The 20,731-nt window shown below is 30.0% G+C and overlaps 3 protein-coding genes and 1 long non-coding RNA gene across 4 annotated transcripts in view; 2 read left to right on the top strand and 2 right to left on the bottom strand.

The window, feature by feature from the left end:
- Positions 1-18,105, bottom strand: part of LOC113795097 (HIG1 domain family member 2A, mitochondrial-like) — a 29,868-nt gene extending 11,763 nt beyond the window's left edge. Inside the window, exon 1 of the mRNA XM_075820349.1 lies at positions 18,083-18,105. Coding sequence (XP_075676464.1) covers positions 18,083-18,090 — 8 coding nt within the window. The 5' untranslated portion in view covers positions 18,091-18,105. The remainder of the gene's footprint in view (positions 1-18,082) is intronic.
- On the top strand, positions 1,564-14,890 carry LOC113795090 (uncharacterized). The gene is made up of 3 exons (XM_027345276.2): positions 1,564-4,148; positions 14,056-14,254; positions 14,335-14,890. Exons 1-3 carry the CDS (start codon positions 2,771-2,773, stop codon positions 14,660-14,662), a joined length of 1,905 nt encoding a protein of 634 aa, XP_027201077.2. The 5' UTR covers positions 1,564-2,770; the 3' UTR covers positions 14,663-14,890.
- LOC142645085 (uncharacterized) lies at positions 14,822-16,395 on the bottom strand. Its single transcript, XR_012846268.1, has 2 exons — positions 15,779-16,395; positions 14,822-15,635 (listed from the first exon to the last, which is right to left on the bottom strand). It is a non-coding gene; the product is annotated as an uncharacterized LOC142645085 (long non-coding RNA).
- A 369-nt stretch (positions 18,106-18,474) lies between the features above and the next one.
- On the top strand, positions 18,475-20,258 carry LOC113795038 (uncharacterized). Its single transcript, XM_027345217.2, has 3 exons — positions 18,475-19,233; positions 19,301-19,735; positions 19,821-20,258. The coding sequence occupies exons 1-3, from the start codon at positions 18,942-18,944 to the stop codon at positions 19,982-19,984; spliced, it is 891 nt and encodes a 296-aa protein (XP_027201018.1). The 5' UTR covers positions 18,475-18,941; the 3' UTR covers positions 19,985-20,258.
- The last annotated feature ends 473 nt before the right edge of the window (positions 20,259-20,731 follow it).

Raw genomic sequence — 20,731 nt, 5'->3', positions numbered from 1 at the left:
AAAGTTTGTGTGAAAAATGCGAAATTTTTTCTTCTCTCCTCCTCTCATTGTCATCCACCATAATCATAATCATCATCATCAATCGGAAACGCTTTTCTTCAAAGTTTTATTGTCATTTTTTATTACGGATTTTTTTTTTTTAAATGTCATTCTGAGAAGCAAGAAGCAGCAAGAAAAGCCAAAGTAAAGTGGATTAGATTGATAAACATTTTCCACAGTTTTTCAAAGTTTTTTTTTCGCTCAATAAAAATGTTATCATCATCATCATCATTATGATGATGAAATGAATTGAAATGAGATCATCATCATAATAAAAAGAAAATATGAATTTCATTGGTGTTAACCCTTGTGTGTGTGTGTGTATATATAATCAAATTCAAATTACCGAAAAAAAATGGAATGCAATATTTTTATTAACCAATGATTACTATATAGGATTTGATTTGATTTTCTCTCTCGTTCGATATCTAATGATTTGATTTGATTCGATACACAAATCAACAAATATTTCTGCTTAATTGTATTGGCCTTTTTTAATACATTTGGATTATCAATAATGGTGGTGATGAAAAATTAATAATAATTTCAATTCATTCATTCATTTTCCATGACCTAATCATCATCATCAATTGAATTACATTGAAATTTGAAATAGCAAAAACCATTCTGAATTCAATTATTCAGCAGAAAAGCAAAGCAAAGCAAATGTCGAGCAAAGCAAAGCAAAAAAACGAAACAATGACAGGCTATTGTATTCACAAACAAACAAAACAAACGAAAGAAAAAACAACTATTCATTATCATTAAGCAATCATCATCAACCAATCTATGAAATATAGGCATGTTACACACATACAGACAAAGCAAAAATCAAGAAAAATCAATTATTTTTGATTCCTCGATATGTAGTTAGTGGATTGAGTGGGAGAGAAGAGAGAGAATCGAATCAAGATTTTGAGATGAGAAAAGAAGAGAAATCAAACTTTCTTTCTTTTTTTTTGAAAATAAAGCGATAACTTGTGACTAAATAGTTTGCAAGCAAGAATGTTATCACCTCTCTCTCTCTCTCTATTTCGTTAATTTACTTCACTTTAGAACGACGATTAATTTCATTCAATTTTTCCATCATCATCATCATCATCATCATACGCATCTCAACATCATTATTGTCCAAAATGATCATTTAATGATCATCATCATTTACCACCACCACCACCACTACGGATGCCTTTGCCTTCACAAAACAACTGTAGAGGAATTTATCTTTGCTTAAATGTAGAAAAAAAGATAATTGTTTTTTCTGAAACACGATTTATATCTCCTATCTTTATCTCTCTGTGTTATTTTTCCATTTGTAACATATGGCGTTTTTCTATTCATTATTATTTTTCCTATTCACAAATGTAGTGTATCTTCCTTTTTTTTATTATTATTATCGTTTATATGAAAAGTTAATTGGAAGTTCTGGCATTTGCTTCTGCTTCGTTGATTGTTGATAATTGCAAACAAAAAAAATTTGTTGTTGTTTTTTTCATTCGCAAGTTTATTAATCACACACACACACTATTCATTTCACGAATGGTTAAGGCATCTTTTTTGGATACTTGATTACAACAATAATAAAGCCAAAATGAAACTGCGCAGTCTCTCTTTGGAGTTACTGTATCTGTCTCTTTTAAAAACGATGATGATTATAACATCTTTTCAGGCTATATATCTAAATCTTATTTTGTGAAAAATAAAAATTGTCTGCTACTTTTTTCATCAACACCACCAAAAACTATCCGACCGACCAATTTACACAAAAGAAATATACTGGTTTTTTTTTGTGAGTCAAATCAAGTCAAGTCATTCAATCAAAAATCATTCAACAACAACAACAACAAAAACAAAAATGTGTGAATCCAATCAAATTAAATTGAAATAAACAACAGTGAACAACATAAACAGCCAAAGTGTTAATATTACAATACACTACACTCAGACAGACAGACAGATGTGCTATATATACTATGCATCGAATATGTATTCATCAAATCTCCGCCCATTTTTTATAACATTTACAATATGATTGGTTAATGTAAGCTCCTCCTTCCTTGTTATTATTATCATAAGTTTTATTTGATTGGTGTGTGTTTAACACAATGTGCGCATAGAAAGCAAAAAAAAACAAGTTAAGTTGTCAAAAAAAAGCGATGAAAAAAAAGAGCTTCGAAAAAATATAACAACAACAACAATCAACGATCAACGATGATGATAAAATTATCGAAAAATTGTGAATTGTGAATTGCTCTGTCTCTGTCTCCGAGTGTTAATTAAAATTAGAACAACATTCAGCAAACAACATACGCACACAATCACTATTAGATCATCATCATCAGGCCAGGCCTTTTACTTGAAAATAGCAAATGTGAGAGAGAATATATCTGATTCTCTTGTTATGAATTTTTCTATTTCGACTGCTGCTGCTTCGGTTGCCTTGTTTATCGATATTCATCATCATCATCATCATTTCAACTAAATCATCTTTATTATCATCCTAATCATCATCTTGTTGTTGTAAAACTTGATTTTGATCTGGTCTAATACGACAACGATGATAATATGATCATTTCATTTTAGTTTCTCTTCTCTTCTGTTGATCATTCGTGGTGTATTTTTTGGTGTTTTCCATGGTTGTACTTTTGGTTTTTTCAATGAATTTTTCGGTTTTTTGTTTGTAAATTCAATAAGTGCTTGTAAAACCCTATTACTAAAAATAATAATAATAATGATAATGGCAAATGATTTTAATGAATCACAAGAATTAATTATTATTCGTAATCGTAAACAACATTTAAAAAATTTATTTCATCATTCACATCAAATGGCAACAACCGCAACCGCAACAACAACGTTTTCATTAAACGCAACAACAACAATGGAACATGAACGCTCAACTAGTCGTAGTTCATCTGCATCATCAATTTCATCAACAACATCATCAGCAGCATCCGCAGCATCATCAACATTATCATCAACAATAATCGATCCTGGTTGTGATGATAAAATTGAAACATTGAATTCTTCATCATCGACATCAACGATTTTCAATGATAAAATAATGCGTATGATGCCAAGTCCAAATAAACGTCTTTGTAATGATTATAATCGTCTGAAAATTGAATATGATCATCAATCGAATCAATCGCAACGACCAAAATCAAAAGAATCGAATCGACAATCAATCGATAATGATGATATAACCTTTACCGCAACCGATAATCATAATAATAATAATAATGAAAAGTGCAAACCAATACGATCATTTTTAATTAAAGATATTCTTTCACCAAGCGATGATGATAATAAATTCTTTGATAATCAAAATAGTGGCAATAAATTAACACGTTCCCCGCAACAACCATCATCAAAGAATTTCATTAGGCCATGGGATAATGTTGTTCTTATGGATAATTCATCATCATCATCAACATCAACAACATCGGCAACATCAGCGACATTAAACCCTACTGCAAATTATCTACAACAATTAAATATGGCATCAACATTTATACAAAGTATACAATATAATGCTGCATTAAATTCTGTTAATGGTGGCGGTGGCGCTGTTGGCCAATTACATCCAAATCCATTAGCATTATTTGCACATAATTCATATCATGGTGCGTTATCCGCAGCAGCGGCTGCGGCCGCTGCCGCAGCTGCCGCCGCAAATGTAACAACAGCGACAACAACAACATCATCATCATCACCATCATCATCATCATCGATCGTTAATAATCATAATCATTCATTTAACCCTCAATTTAACCATCAACATCTATTTAATCATCAATTTAACCATCATCATCATTCATATAATAATCATCGAAATAATAATTTAATTAAAACAAATCGTCGACCTAGATCAGCTGATGATGATGATTATGATGATTTGGATGATGATTTAGATGATGATGATGATTGTTTATCAGATGAAAGATCTGAAAGTGATTCCAATTCGGAAAGTCTAACGAATTCTGGTTCAAAAAATCAAAATCAAAATAAAAACAACCAAAATAACACCGGATCATCACCATTAGATGCATTATTTGAAATGACAAGTAAAGCATTCGATAGAAATGATAATAATGATAAATCTTCTGGTATGTTTCTTTTTTCTTGTTTTCTATGTTTTCCCTTGACTGACTTGAAAAAAAACTGACTCATAAATAAACACTTTTTTTCTGGAATCAATCCGGAGAAAGAAAGAAGAGAAAAATCCGGCTTGCAAAAAAACCCAGCTACTTTTTTTTCAAAGTTGTAGGATATTATTAGGAAAAAATGGTCATAAATTAGATCATCATCTTATTTATGAGTTTTTTCTTCTCCTTTGTAACTTTGGCTGGCTCTCTGTATGAGTTTTTTTTTGTTTTTACATTCAAACAAACAGCTCATTTGGTTTCTTATTTCTTGTTGATCATTTTTTTCGTAAATTAAGTTTTTCTTTTCACTAAAATGTTTTAATTATTGCTCATTATACGCTTATTGGGTTCCTAATAGTGTATGATAGTGTTAAATCTTTTTTTTTTTTGTTTGTGATCCATATATATGCAAACATTATGTGTCTGTCTGACTGGCTGAGAATGACTATTTTAACAATTTTTCTATTTTAACTTCCAAAAAAGCTTCAACAATAATTACCAAATAAACAGAACCAGAAAAAACAGTACTGCAGTAACAATAATAATTTATGCCGGCATTCTTTCGATATGTAGTGGATGGATGATGAACTTTTGAAAATGAAAATGAAAATGTCAAAACAAAGATACAAACGTTCAGTCAATAAAATGAAAAATCATTTAAGCTTTTTGCTTTAACGACACCAAATAAAAGTGTCATCAAAAACAACCCAAAACAAGAGAGAAATGTTGAAAACCGATATTTTTTCGTTTTTCAAGAATCTCATTACACGCATCCATCCTTCCTTGCTTGCTTACTGCACCACCATTATCATAATAAAGTAAAGTAAAGTAGCAGAGAAAAATATAGGATGATGATGACGACTACCAAAGAAAAAAAAACAATAAATCTTTATTCGATTGTCGAAAGGAATTTAATCACACGCACACATTAAGTTCTCTCTCTCCTACTATCTCATTAAGTGTTAAGAAATGCAAAAAAAAAGATTTTTCCATATGATCTTGGGCTTTCCGTTTTTTTTATGATGATAGGCCGGTGTTAAATCCAAAAAAATCAAGTTGGTAAAATTTATTACCATTTTTTTTTCAATTTAGCTGATGACAACAGCAACAACAACAATAATCAATCGTTATTTTGGTTGTTGACAAACACAAAATAACCCTAGAGTAGAACAAAAAAAAGGAAAAATATCCATTTAATTTGCTGTGTGTGTGTGTGTGTGTTAGGCATACAAAATGAATTACAATTTTATTCCAAAAAAACAACCAGAAACAGAAAGAAGAAAATCAGACAGACAGAAAACAGAAAACAGAAGAAGAAGATCCAAACTTTTCCGGAGAATCTAATTTAACACTAAATGATGATGATGGGGATGTTTGGATAATTTATGCAATTTTTCGTTTTGTGTCTTATAAGACATCTGTGTAAATGTGTTGGACATGGAATCAGTTTTCTTCTACTCTCTCATCCCGTGTCCATTAAAAAAAAACATGTTTTGTTTAGGATTTTTGATGACTATTTCGACACATTTCACTACCAAATTTTCGTGTGTGTGAATTCAGTCAAGTAATCTTATGTTATTGACACCCGAATCCAGAAAAAACAAAACAAAACAGAAAAAAAACGGCGGAAACAACAACAACAAAATGATAATCATTTTGACTTGCAAGTCAAAACATTATTTATTTGTGTTTTTTACTGCTGCTGCTGCTTTTGATTGAAACCAATCCTTACTATATGTCAATATGAGAAGTGAGTGTGTGTGAGGTAAACATAACCTTTGGAAATTTGCATAAAATTTCAAATCAAATTAATAATGATAATGGTAGTGGATTTGACGAAGTAAACATTCAGTTTTTCTGAATGAATGAACATTTTGTTCGGTGTTCTGTCAGCGCATCAATCAATCAATCAATTGATTTGATTGATTTGTGATCAGCAAATGCCAAACTAATGGAAAAAAATGACGCCCAAATCACACTTGTGATTGACACAAGCAAGCGAACAGAAAAAGGTAATAAAATCAACGTCAAAAAACAATGGAAATTGAAAAAACAAAACAAAAAAAGACTATTTTAACCTCACTAAGCTTAATTATAGCCATTAAAAATGATTTGTTTTGTTTGAATGGAAACTTTTTATCAAAACAAAAAATCTCTTTTTTTCTGATCTTTCTAATGATGATGATCATTATTATTGTTCTTGAGATACAAAGATGCCGACAATATTCATTTTTTTTGATCGAGTAAAGATTTGTAGCAGAAAATTTTGATTTTTATGAATGAAAAAATCGAATCGAATTCAATCGACACACATCACACAAATGCCGAATCTTTACGAAAAAAGTGATGTTTATTACCTGTGGTCGGCTTCTTTTTTCACCACCACCACCACTATTACCAGAAAAAAATATTCAGGAGTTTAACACACACGCACACACATGGTATACGTACCTGGGCGCGGTAATCGTAAAAAGATGAAGGAAACTTTACCTGAAAGTTACCTGTTTTTTTCGTTTCTTATATGGTAATAATGGTGGTGGTGGTGGTCATTAGTTAATGTTCGTTTTTTTCAGAGAGAAATTTGCCGACAATTTTCTTCTTTGTAGAAACATCATCAAAAAGAAGAAGAATCGGATGAATCAATTTGCGCAGGTATCACACATATATTATATAATAATTACCTTTTTTTTCTATTTCTACCTAGTCAGTCAGTTAGTTAGTTATTATCATTTAATGAATGAAATGTAAGAACCTTCAAAAAAAAAAAATCCCAAGAATCTTTTGTCTGGCTGACCATTATGAATTTACAGGTAAAAAAAGTTTTACCGATTTTTTTCATTTTCGTTTTACTTTGATTATTTGCCGACTTGATAATTCATTTTTTGTTCGGTGTGTGTTAAGGCAATCGGTGTCGGTGGCGGCATGTTTTTTGAATGGTTGTTGCTGGTGGTGGTGGTGGTGGTGATGGTGTTAATAATATTAACACCTATTAAATACATAGGGTACATCCTTGAGTTTTCATTCTCAACAAGTGATGATGATCATCATCATCAAAAAGAGAGAGAGAAATGATACGTTGGATCAAAATTAAGGTAAACCTAGCTAGCTAGTTAGCTGAAAAAAGAAAAAGATCCGCTATTTTTGGGGTCTATTTCCACCCCACTCTATTTCCAGGAGATTTTTTCTTGAAAGCTTTACCGCCGACACTTTTGATCTAAAGAAGAAGAAAATCATTTGGACCTTGTTTTGTCTAAAATTCTCCCCCTCCATTATTTTGATCAATTCACACCTCTCTCTCTCTCTCTCTCTCTTGAGTTTTAATTATGTTCGGCACACAAACGGCTCGCACCTTTTTTTCTTTTCTTTTCAAAACATAACTAACTGAGTAATCTTTTGGTCCAGGCAAATAATAATTTTTCTTGGCAACAAGTCACGAGTCGGCTTCTTTTTTTTCTTGTTTTCGGCTTTTTTTGTTGTTGTTGTTGTTGATCATCAATGGCCAAGAAGTTTTGAAAAAAATGTACACCTCGAACAAACAATTTTTCCGATCGAATGATTTTCGTTTCAAATCTCAAAACAGAATGAAATTGATTGAATTAAAAAACTCAGAATAAAAAAATGAGCAATGCAAGTGTTATTCTCGATAAAGTATCAAAAGTGAAACAAAATGATCCAGAAAAACCAAAAATGATTGACCCTTGATATTTCACTTGTTGTTTCAAAAAGAAAAGAAAAACATAAATTTTTTTACTTGGTTTGGCTAAACAAGTGTTAAAAATTGATCAACTAATAATTGATCAAATCAATCAATCAATCAATTTACTCTTTTTTTGTTAGTTAATCACTTGGTTGTAATCATTCTTTGAACACTTTTTCAAAAATTGATTAACACCATTTTAAAACCGATCGACTATTTTGACAGTAATCGATCGATTTCGAAAGATTTTTTTGCTAATCATCGCACTAACTTGAATCAAATCAAATCAATCAATTTCTTTTTAAGAAGAAAAAAAACATTTAAGAAAAGAAAAATTAACAACAACAAATTTCACTTCATTCATTTTGGAAATAATCATCATCATTTGGAAGAAAAGTCAATTTTCTTCCCCCCATTTTCCCTCATCAGTGTTAATTTTTTTTTGCCACATTATCATCATCAAGATGATGATGATTATGAATGAAAAATCATTAATTAATGTAATTAATTCTATTTTTAACACTGAATTACAACAACAGCAAGACAACAAAACAACAACAATGATGCTAAAGAAGAATAAACCACTCCTATCATCATCATCGTTTTCGTTGTTTGTTTGTTAATTTCATTTCAAATTCTTAAGAATTCTTTCAATTCAAACAACAAAAAAACTAATTTCGTTGTTGTTTTGTTCAAATTTTGGCATGTTTGGCATATATAAATTAATAATCATAATAATCACATATCATCATCATTATCATCATCAACATAATCACACTGAATCCATTCAAATTTTCTAAAAAGCATCTTCTCGTTTTCTCTCGTCGTTAATTTAAAATAAATTCATTTTTTCTCATTCATCTTTTATCATCATCATACTCCTACACACACACACAGTGGATTCACTGTTGTTTTTCTCTCATATCAAATGTCATGATGATGGTGTTATGAAAGAAAGACAACAACAACATAGACACATAGTGAAGGAAACAGAAACTTTCAAACAAATTTTTCCATTCATTCATTCATTCATGTCAGTTTGACTGAAACAACAACAACAAACTATTAACATGAATGAATGAATAGGGAAAGCGCAGAGAGAGAGAGAGAGAGAGAGAGAGAGAGAGAGAGAGAGAGAGAGAGAGAGATGCGTAAATGATGCCTAAATAATAATGATAATGTTGTTTTTGTTTTGTAAAACAAAAAAACCGAGCGAAAAATTACATGGTTTTTAATGTTGATTTTGAAGAATTTTTTCATTTTTACAAAATAAATTTGTAAAAATGAAAAAACAAGCAAACAAGTCAAGTCAAGTAAAAAAAATTAAACATTTCAATAAATAATTTGTCTGCAGAAAAAAAAACACTACCAGTTTTTTTCTTCCTTTTTACCAAATACCACCACAACTGAATCTTCCATCCTGGTTTTGGGATGCAAAACATTGGCCTGATATTCTTTTCACTTCTGGTGCACGCCGTGTTAACAACATTACTATATAATCATTAAAATTTGAACAAAAAGGCAGGCAAAGTTATATCATTTTGGAATGCCAACAACACACAGTGAAATTCCATTTGGAACCTAAAATGATCACATTATTGATGAGCCATTTTGTTTGTTTGTTTGGTTGTACATTTGAATTTCAATGTAACAAAACAACAAACGTTTAAAAATAAAGTTTAAAAAAGAAAAAATCATTTTGTAAATCAGCTTTTTTTGGGAATCAAACAAACACAATGTCATCTATCATTGGTTGTGATGATGCAAAAAACGAATGTTCCAGGAACAGTTTTCCTGTTTAGTCAACAACATATAAGGGAAGAGAATGGAGAATTGGGCAGCCAACCAGAGTAACATTCTTGTGATTTTCGTCTATATATAGAGAATTTCCCAAACTCAAAAAAAATGACTTTGATCCACTTGAAAGAACAACAGGAATTTTATTCTTTCTTCTTCTTCTCTATCGCTGAATACAAAATGAACAATAATATTTCATTCAAACATCATCATGATGATCATCATCATTGACGATCAAAAAGTGAGAAACGAAAAGCGTGCGAAAAGAAGAAGAAGAAATAATGTTAGTTTTTTCACGCCAATTAGATAACATAATGAATCTTTTTCTCTCGTTTCTCTCTCTCTTGTTTCATTTTGTTCTCATTCATTTTGCCTGGCACCAACAACAACAACCGACCGACGACAGTATTTCCATTAAATCAATATTCGATTAGAGGAGGAGGATGATGAGGTGGCGGTGGTGTTAGTGGTGCTTGGCGTTGGAAAATGTTTTTCTTGTTGAATAATTTTTCCATTCATTCATTTCGACACACAAAGGAATGTGCGAATGATAATGATGATGATGATGATGGAAACAGAATATCGAGAGAATGAAAAAGTGAATGATGGTAAAAAAAGGTGGTCGAGTGGTATAAGTGGGGGGAAAAAAGGCAGTAAAAAAAAGAAACGTTCAAGAATTTGTTTCGTTCTGTTTGAAAGAAACTTTTATATTCTTTATGGGGCCTTACAGAATTTGTGAATGATGCGCAAAATAACTTTTTTTTTGCCTCATTTCATTCATTCGTTTTATGTTTGTTTAACGACTAAACAAATGGGGTCATTATAGTGTTAACCGAAAATCAAACCCGAACGAACCCGAATTCAAACAAAACGAGAATAAATTCCACGTGTTTAAGCAATCATTAACAAATTTTGAAAAACGAATCTTTGACAAAAAACAAACAAACAAACATCTGATTGTAAAACGAAAAGAGAAACAGAATTCCTGATTCGTTTCATTTGACAAAATTTGTTTTCTTTCAAAGTCCAAAAACATGAATGGAATAGAAAATTCATTGGAAAATAACCCGGGTAATATCAACCCGGGTAATCAAACTCGGGAATGTTTTTTTTTCTCGGTTCAATGATGATAATTAATCATTGTTGTTGCCGAAGCAACAACAACAACAACAAACAAACAAACAAAATTCTGATTCCAAACCAAACGTTGTAAATTGAATCCCAAATTGATGAAAAGAGTGGTGGTGGTGGGGTGGAGATGGTGGGGTGAATGTTTTTTTTTGAAAAGAGATTCTATTCACCCCTGGTAACCATCACTGATTATACTGAGAGTAATATGATCAATTTATTCATGGTAATTTGTCTTGTTGTTCATCAAAAATTACATCATTCAAAATGATGATGATGGTTAATCACACAACCAACAACAACAACAAAATTGTTGATGGATGAAATTATTTAGCTCGATGATGATGATGATGATGATTGACATTTACATACATCTTGCTTGAATGCAAATGAATTTGGCTATTTATAATAATGATGAAAATTAATTATCAATCAATTTTGGTGATTCAATCAATCATCAAATTGAGAATGAAATGAATGAAATGAATGAAATGTATGCTTGATTTTGATATGTAAACAACAACAATAAGGATCTCCTTAAATAACAACAACAACAACAGAAAAAAAAAGAAAATTTCAAAAAATTTTGATTTAAATATCATCAAGTGAACCAGAGTGTTAAAACCATGTTGGATGCCAAAATTCTCGAATCAAAATAAAATGTGTGTTTGTTTTCAATGATGATGAATTCCAACTGTGTGTGTATGTGGATCTTGTTATCCATCACTTCAATTCTTTCAAATTGAATTTGTGTTTATATAAAAGAAAAACCAAAGAAAATTAGGTGAAATCAAACAAGAAAAAAGTGTTTCATTTTCTTAATCACATTGTTACATATACTAACAATAAACGATCGGGTATCACCCGTCGAGGTTTGATATATGTGTGATATATGAACATTTTCAAACATTTGGTTTGGTTTGAGTTTGGTTTGGTTTTCTTGGAAAAACTTTCAAACACCAGAAAACCAGAAACAATATCAATGAATTGGAATGATTGACTGGCTGACAAACTGATTTTGAAATGAAATTAAATGATAGTGATATTTAAAAGCCAAATTTTTCAAAGGCATCATCATTTAAACATGATGATCATGAATTTAAGAAAAAATAAAAAGTTAATTAAGAAAAGTAAATTATCAAATTTAGATTTTTATCTTTGAAAAAAAAACGAAAAAAAAATGATTAGTTAAACATGATCATCATTTGATGATTCTTAATGATATTTTTCCCACTTTTCGGTTACAACTTGATTATCGAACAGGGCAAATGATTTTTTCTTTTTTTTCGTTTTAGCACGAAACAAATCTGTTATTTCAAGCTGCCGATGCTGATTCATATTCATATTTTCAACGATGGAAAATCAAAATGAATGATTCCATCAAACAACTAAACAGCCCAAATTGGATATAATTAACCTGAGAGAGAGAGAAATGATCTAACCTAACCTTTAACACAAATAACCATTATCTTTTAAATAATAATAATAATAATTAGTATCGTGATTAATTCGGTGTGATAATGATGATGATTATCATCATCATCATCATCATCATCGATGTTTTCAAGTTTTTTTAAACACAAGCTTACCTCAGGCTTGTTATTTGGCCAAAAAAAAATTGATCAGAAAAACGATGTTAATGATGATCGTCGGCGGCTTTTTTCTCTTGATAAATATATTTTTGTTTCGAAGTAAAGTTTGCCGAACTAGCTTGAAAGAAATTTTTGCTAATTAGAAACTAATTTAACAAACGAACAAAATGACTAGAGGCAAGGCAATGTTTTTTCGTTTCTATTGAACAGAAAATTTTCGGAAATTTTCTCGAGAAAAAATGAAATGAAATGAATTTATAATCATTGGATAACACTCTCTGAAATCCACCATCAACCAAAATCAAAGATCATTGATATGGGATTTAATATCGAGAAGTGTTTTTTTTTCTTTTCGAAAAAAATTCCGGTAGCTAAAAAAAAATGATAATCCCCTGTTCAATGATGATGACAGCTTCAATATATATTAATCAATAAGGATTAACACTGATGGCGATTGTAAGGATGCAATTTTGAAAAAAAAATTCAAGCAAAATAATAATGAAAAAAAATATATAGGAAATGATACCTATATCCTGGTCATTTAAGTTGGTCATTTAATTTGCTGCTGCATTATTCTGTTTGGATTTTTTTTTCGTTTTTTAATTAAATTTACAGAAAAAAGAATAGAAATAATAACACTTTGGCAAACACACCGGACATTAGACACCGGGGACAACAAGACATTTGTATCAATTAAATGTGTTCTTCTGTTTTGTTCTGTATCGTTCATTTGATTTATTATAACATTTTGGGGAAACTCGTTTAATTTTTTCTCTGGTAATAAGATTTACACACACACACACACACACACACACAAGCGCCAAACAATAGATATAAATCTTATTTTTATTTATTCTTTGTCTATCTCTCTCTTTTTTTTTGTCCAAATCATGACGACAGGCAGTCGTTTGAAGAGAAAAAATCATTATCATTGTCATCGTTTTGGTCATTAACACCATCATTTATTATTTTGAAAGACAGTTAGTGAGTGATTCTGTAACTTTCAAAATGAAATTAAAATCATTTTATTAACACAAGGGTGTGTGTTTTGGGGGGGTAGGTGAATGAAATAAAATAATTTTATATGATTATTAAACGTGAAAAGTGTGAAAAATCAATCAATCAATCAATGGAATAAAATCAATTCTTCTGGTTGAAGGAAATTAAAATTGATTTTTTTCTTTGTTTCGTTCAACTTCAATTCAGACAAACAGACAGCAGAAAGACATTTATCATCATTTGATGAGATTTTCAAAATGACAATTTCTATTGTTGTTCTGAACAATAACTAGGATAATAATGGTGATGCTTACATAACAACAACGAGCTTATTGAACTGTATCATTAGTTAAACTAAACTAAACTTAATTAGTTTAATCAAATTTTTTTTTATTTGGAAATTCAATCAAATTGACTAGACAGGTAACAATACAGAATGTTTGACATTTGACATTTGATGATGATGATAATGATACAGGTGTGTAGAAATAGGAATAAAATTGAAATCGAAACAAACAATCACCCTAACCTTCACCCTGATAATTTATCTAACTTGATCTGATGAATGAAAATCAATTGTCATTTTGTGTGATCGATAATTTCTAATTGAATTTTTTTTTCTCGTTTCTTTTCTTTTCAATCAATCAAATTGTAGATTCAGCAGCCGATCATCTAAATCTATTCAATAATCGTCAACAACAGATAAAAAAGAAAAGAAAATCACGAACAGCATTTACAAATCATCAGATATTTGAATTGGAAAAACGTTTCTTATATCAAAAATATCTATCACCAGCAGATCGTGATGAAATTGCTCAATCATTAGGTCTAACTAATGCACAAGTGATTACATGGTTAGTAAAGTGTTAATTTTTTTGCCTTTTGTTTTTTTTTCTCAAATTAACCCTTTTGTTGTTTCATTTCATTAACCAAGGTTCCAAAATAGACGAGCCAAATTAAAACGTGATGTTGAAGAATTGAAAAAAGATGTTGATGCTGCTAAATTGAATGGTGTACCGGCAAGCATTCTAGAAAATATAACCGATCTAAATTTATTAAAAAAACCGGAATTAGTTGCAGCATTACATCATCAACATGCTCAACATTTACAACAACAACAACAACAACAGCAACATCTTCATCAACTACATCATCATCATCAGCATCATCATCATCATTCGATGACAAATCCACCATTACCACCACCATCAACACCATCATCAACAACAACAGCAGCTACCGTAACAGCATCAGCTTTATGAAATTACAATGTAGAAATAGTAATCTTTCAAAAAAAATTAACCCCGGATACTCAACAAACAAAAAAATATATATAGGAAATACTAATAATTTGATATTACACACCGATACACACCAACACCTATATCGACAAACACAGATCATGCCTTTCAAAATAGTCTGAAATCTGACAATTTTTAGCATCGATACAAAACATATTTATTTCATTTTTTTGATTGACAAAATTTGACATTTTCTGACTAAAAAAATAATGAATTATTTCACTAAACCCTGGCAAGGATTTCTGTAAAATTATCATATTTGTTAATATAGTTAATATACTTTATATCAATTATCATTACCATTTTTTTTTCTGGTAACATTTAGAAAAATCGAAATAGTCGGAAATAGTATGTTTCATTTCCGATATTGCAAATAAATATTTCATCATTTTTAAATCATTAAAATTATTATAAAAAAACTAAAAAAATGTTTCCATTGTGTGTGTGCGTAAGTGTTAATCAATTTTGGATTGAAATAAAAAAGTTTCAAAAAAAAAAATTTCACAGTTCGCCAAACATAAATCATTATTATTTGAGGGATTCATTTCATTTACAGGTAAACAAAAAATTTAGATAATCGTCTTTTGTCATCCACACCACACACACATACTATCATCATAAATAAAATGCCAAAATGACATTTTCACAAAAAAGTCAATTAGATAAAATAATGGTAAGATGAAAAACGTTTATGAAACAATTTGCCATTTGTATAAGGGACTGATGATGATAATGGTAACAACAACAACAAAATGTGATTAGTGTCAACAATAACAACAACAACAACAATGGTAATGATGATAATGATAATAACCATAATATAATTATAGCCAACACTTTTCGGGGTTCGGTTTTTTTTTTGATGATGATTCGGATCATTCATTTTTTTCTGTTGTTGTTGTTGAAATGAATCCATACAAAGCTTGCTTGCTTGCTTTTTTGTTAATAAACAAAAACATTTTGTGCGTGTCATGATGATGATGATCAATGATGATGATTCGAGTGTGGAAAATAAAAAAATTCAGATTGATCAATTTTATTCAGGTTATCCTTAGTAAATTTTGATGATGATCATACCTGACACATTCATTTGATGATCTTAGTAATGGTATTTAAGTTTTGACAGCTGCCCCCTTCTCACTTTAGAAATGTATATTATATTCCGGTTATTATTTAGTCACAGAAGTAAAGAAAAAAAAATGAAAACATCATTATCTTGAAAAAAAGGTGAAAACAACAGCCAAGAAAAGAGAGAGATATTGTAAATTTGCATAATTGTTTTCGGCTTTTTTTGAAAAAGCTGTTTGTTTGGTTGGTTGGTTGGTCGGTGTGTGAAAAGCCAACACGATTACCATGGTCAAATGGCCAAAGTCATCACCAACATAAACTACCACCACCATCATTGATTGAATTGAATGAATGAATTCAAGTTTCATCTTTATCATCATCATCATCATCATTATTATTAAATGATGGCCACTATCATCATCATCATACAGCATTATGATTCATTTTTCAAAATACAAATTCCTAAATGATAATAATGGATTCGCACAAACAAACACACACACACACACACACAAGGTATATCAAAAAAAAAATGTCTGTGAAAATAATCATGATGATCATCAACAACAACAACAACCAAAATACACCGAATCATTTTACATAAGTGGCAAAAATTATTGTTGGTGGTGATGGTGATGGTTGTTATGTTATTTAGATATTATGTTATGTTATGTATCATATATTCTCGTATACCGACGACATTAATTTTGAAAAACAAGAGAAAAAACATGTGTTGTTGTTGTTGTTGAAGAATAAATTATAACGTTTATCATACCTATCCTATCCTATCCTACTGATGATGATTATGATTAAAACACCTAACTAGAAACGAAATGTTGTTGTTGTTATTCGAGGTGAATCGTTTGTTGTCGTCGACACTTGCACAAAAAAAAAGAAAAGAAGATATTTTTTTCAGAAATTATAATGAGTTTCGAATAGAAAAAAAACTACCATTTGAAATACAAGTTAAATATATATCATCATAAATATAATTGGCCAGTATTTTTGACTATAGAAAAACAATGTTGTTGTTTGGATGGAGATAATCTTTCATGATGATGATGATGATGATGATGATGATGATTATAGGCTATTTATCCATTCACATTTAATGATGATGATTAAGAGAGAGAGAGAGAGAGAGAGAGAGAGAGAGAGAGAGAGAGAGAAATTGATAATAATTTTCTGTTTGTTGGCCAATTCATAATAATCATCATAATCAACGGATAATAATCATCATCAATTTGTCTATAGAAAGCAAAAGAGATTTTCCGAACCATTAGCTGCTGTGAAACAGCAGCAGCCAGCACCAGCAGCTTTTTAAAAAGGTGTTTTTTTCTCTGTATGTGTGTGTATCTCATTCATTACAAACATACCTTTATCATCTTATAATCATAGTCATTATTTATTCACAATGGTGATTATTCGGTGGATTTAAAAAGAAGAAGAAACGAAACGAAAAAACTTGATTCTAATTAATCATTTTTTAGAAACTTTCCACATAATAATAAACATTCTTTCAAAAATTAAAAGATCAAGGTTAATTTACCACTTGTTATCATGTAACACGATGATTATGATGATGATGATGATTAGAATCAATTGATCGATCAATCGATTAACTTGAATATAAATTGACTGATTGAATTTGGTAAAGATGATTGAAGTTTAAAAAAAAATTGAAAAATCACTTCAACACTTTCGGTAAACAACATAATCAACATTCGGATTCGGACAACATAATCAACATTCGGAATTTGTATAGCAAATTATCGGCTGCAATTAAACGAAACAACAAACACATTAAGATGGGGGAGAGAAAAAGAATGTGGATGATAAAAAAAATTCACAAGAGAAAATAATCAAAAAAAAAAAAACAAGGATGAATAACTGAATGAATGAATGAATGTCCATCAAAGATGTCAGGATTGATGATGATCATCATCATCATGATAATACGGTTCGGTCTTTGTGTCTAATCATAATTATTTTTTTTTTCTTTCGTTCAAATCAGCATTCAATGCATTTTTCGTTCGTAAAGAATGAATATGAAAACATAAAGATCAGGTTTCCTTTTGTCGGGGTTTGCCAAAAAAAATGAAAAAATTCATCATTTTTTCTGTTGTTGTTGGTTGCCTGTCTATCATATGCCTCGGTCTTGATGAATCATTTTCACATATCATTATTATTAGAATAATAATAATTAACGAACGAACGAAACAACAACAAACGAGCGATGTAGAAAAACGAGAAAAAAATTAATTAATTAGCTCAAATAACATCTCCCGAAACAACAACAAAAAAAACACGAACCTCAACATGATGATGATAATGATGATAATGGTCAGGGATAATATTTCAATTAATATTTTTTCAACAAATTTTTTCTTGTTCGCTCGTTTCGTTTCGTTTCGTTGAGCCAAAAGTCGTCAGAAATATGAAAATGTAATGTAAAATTTTCTTGTTCTTTTCCAAAGTGGCTTTCAGTAATTATTACATCGTCGTTTAAAATTTCGAGAAAATTACCATTTTTTTTTGCACATCCAAAATGATTAATTATCATCCATGACATCCTCGGATTATAGTTCGAAGTTTGACGTTCGAAATGGTCGTTCGAAAACAAACAAAAAAAACAGCCACAGTGCGACATCTATGAATCTGGAACGATACTTTTTTTTGTTTCAAAAAAAAATTACGTAACGTGTTTTATGAACGGTTTGTTCGAATACAGTCGTCCCTCGTACAACGCGGTACTTGAACAACGCGGTTTCGATAGAACGCGGTTCTAGAATTGCGAAATTATACAGTTTTCCCTCGTACAACACGGTCAGGGTTTCGATACAACGCGGTTTTGAAAAATCGAATTCGCAAAATAATTAAATTAAAAAAAATTATGTCTTATGCCTTGGTCTCGATATAACACGGTACAAATTTCCATATTTCTACTATTTGTAGGTCTCGTACAACACGGTTTCGATACTACGCGGAACACGGTTTCGATACTACACGAGCCATTTCTTCTATTTTACATTCATTTCGTACAACGCGGTTTCGATACTACGCGGAACGACAAAACCGCGTTGTACGAGGGACGACTGTAGAAAAAAAAATCGTTTGTTTTTCGCTCTTTTTTTCAAAAATTTTTTTATTTTGAAATTTTTCAAAATAAAAAATGGATTCACCAGATTTGAATGAATTATTTTCATATTTTGATCAAAAAATTTCCAATGCTACATCAAAATTAGCAATGTTAAATGTTTATTATCAAAAAGATCGTAATGAATGTATTGAAATGAATGTTAATATTGGCAGTATACAATATTTGTTGCATTCAATTGATCAATGTTTGATTGAAGCTGAAAATGAATTTGAAATACAAACAAAACGTTGTGATAATCTTTTACAATTATTAGAAGATCATATTGATCATATTGAAGCGAATTTACCGATGGCCAATTTAACGGGTAAGTTTTTCTGGATTTTTGAATCACTCGCTTTGGAATAATGATTTTTTTCCCTTGGTTTTTAAAGAAAAACAAACGGATAATCAAAAATCGATTACCCGAAATATAACCTATACAAATATGGATACGAAAAAAATACGTAAAACAAATGTAACAACAAAAACATCAAAATCAAATCAAAATCGTGAACCACCAAAAGAAATTGAATCGAAATCAAAACCATCATCAGCAACGACATCGACAACCATCAATTCATCATCATCATCATCAAATTCACCATTTCCATTGATGGAACATCTCAATCAATCGGAATATAATTCAATACCAAAATATATGTTAAGTCGTTTAACATTATCAACATTAAATGAATCGATTGATGCATTTAATCATTCAATTTATGCAAAATATCAATTTATAAAAAAATTTGATATACAATCAACAAAAGAAAGTGATTATAAACGTTATCAACAATATAAATCGCAGGAAAATGCTGATACTAAAGGTAGATTTACTTATTTTTTTTTTTTTGTAAATTTTATTTGTAAAATATGTTTTCTTTTCATATTCGTTTACCAAAAAAAACCAAGGCATCTATTTTGTTACAATCAACGATATTAAAGAACTGACTGAAATGAAAAATGATTCAACATTACGTAAAGTATTGATATGTCTTCGTCATTGTAAACGAATAAAAGAAATACGTGGTGGTAATGGACAATCACAAAAATTGATTCGTTATGGATTGATTTAAAACAAAACAAAAAAAACAGGCAAACGAAAATTGTTCTTCTTCAAGTTAATTATCACCGTATTTTATTTTTTGGTCGAGGTAATGGATGACGAAATAATGGTAACCTAAAAACAGAAAAATTTGGAACAAAATGATTACACTGAAAAAAAGGAGACAAAAACATTTCCCCCCTAAAAAAATCATCATTATCATTATTACTATGGTTACTTACTATTTTTTTACTTTTTTTAAAAAAAATTTTACGGAAATAAATAAAGTTTTTTCTCAAAATTGACTTATTTTTTTTAAATGATAAATTTTCGAATGATAAGATTTCCTTGTGTAAAATATCGATTATTACACTATCGATTTTGGAAACGATATTCGAACGTTTCAATGATTCATTCGATTGTTTAAATCGTTCATCATTAGATGACGCCAAATGATTTGAGTAGTGAAAAAAAAATTACCTGAATTTATTTCTTTTACTAATCATTTTGATTACCCTGACGAAAAAGAAAAAATCAAAAAATAAAAATAAAAATAAAAATAAAGTGAATCTGGGTGACAACCGGGTTATAGTTAACCAATATAACCAGGTGTGTTGGTGCGCTTCAATGATATTAAACAACAAAAAAAATCATTCTTGCCCCCATTCTGTAATAATCGAAAACAAGGGAGAGCGAAACAAACAAAAAAAGATTCACTAATAGGAATTGGGGGCAAAAAAAATGACAACAACAACAAAATGACAACAATTTTTTTCTT

Source organism: Dermatophagoides pteronyssinus, unplaced genomic scaffold (genome assembly GCF_027571235.1).
Source record: "Dermatophagoides pteronyssinus isolate colony J.1.1.1.1 unplaced genomic scaffold, Derpt_VIB-CSIC_2022.12 sq0006, whole genome shotgun sequence".
In the NCBI taxonomy this organism is placed as follows: Eukaryota; Metazoa; Arthropoda; class Arachnida; order Sarcoptiformes; family Pyroglyphidae; genus Dermatophagoides; species Dermatophagoides pteronyssinus.
This window is presented reverse-complemented; position numbering and strand designations above follow the sequence as displayed.

Bases quoted from the DNA above. Each gene is read 5' to 3' on its own strand.
- LOC113795090 (XM_027345276.2), top strand. From the start codon at position 2,771: ATGATAATGGCAAATGATTTTAATGAATCACAAGAATTAATTATTATT. The intron at 4,149-14,055 runs GTATGTTTCTTT...ATCAAATTGTAG, and splicing joins TAATAATGATAAATCTTCTG to ATTCAGCAGCCGATCATCTA. The intron at 14,255-14,334 runs GTTAGTAAAGTG...TCATTAACCAAG, and splicing joins AATGCACAAGTGATTACATG to GTTCCAAAATAGACGAGCCA.
- LOC113795038 (XM_027345217.2), top strand. From the start codon at position 18,942: ATGGATTCACCAGATTTGAATGAATTATTTTCATATTTTGATCAAAAA. The intron at 19,234-19,300 runs GTAAGTTTTTCT...TGGTTTTTAAAG, and splicing joins ACCGATGGCCAATTTAACGG to AAAAACAAACGGATAATCAA. The intron at 19,736-19,820 runs GTAGATTTACTT...AAAAAAACCAAG, and splicing joins GGAAAATGCTGATACTAAAG to GCATCTATTTTGTTACAATC.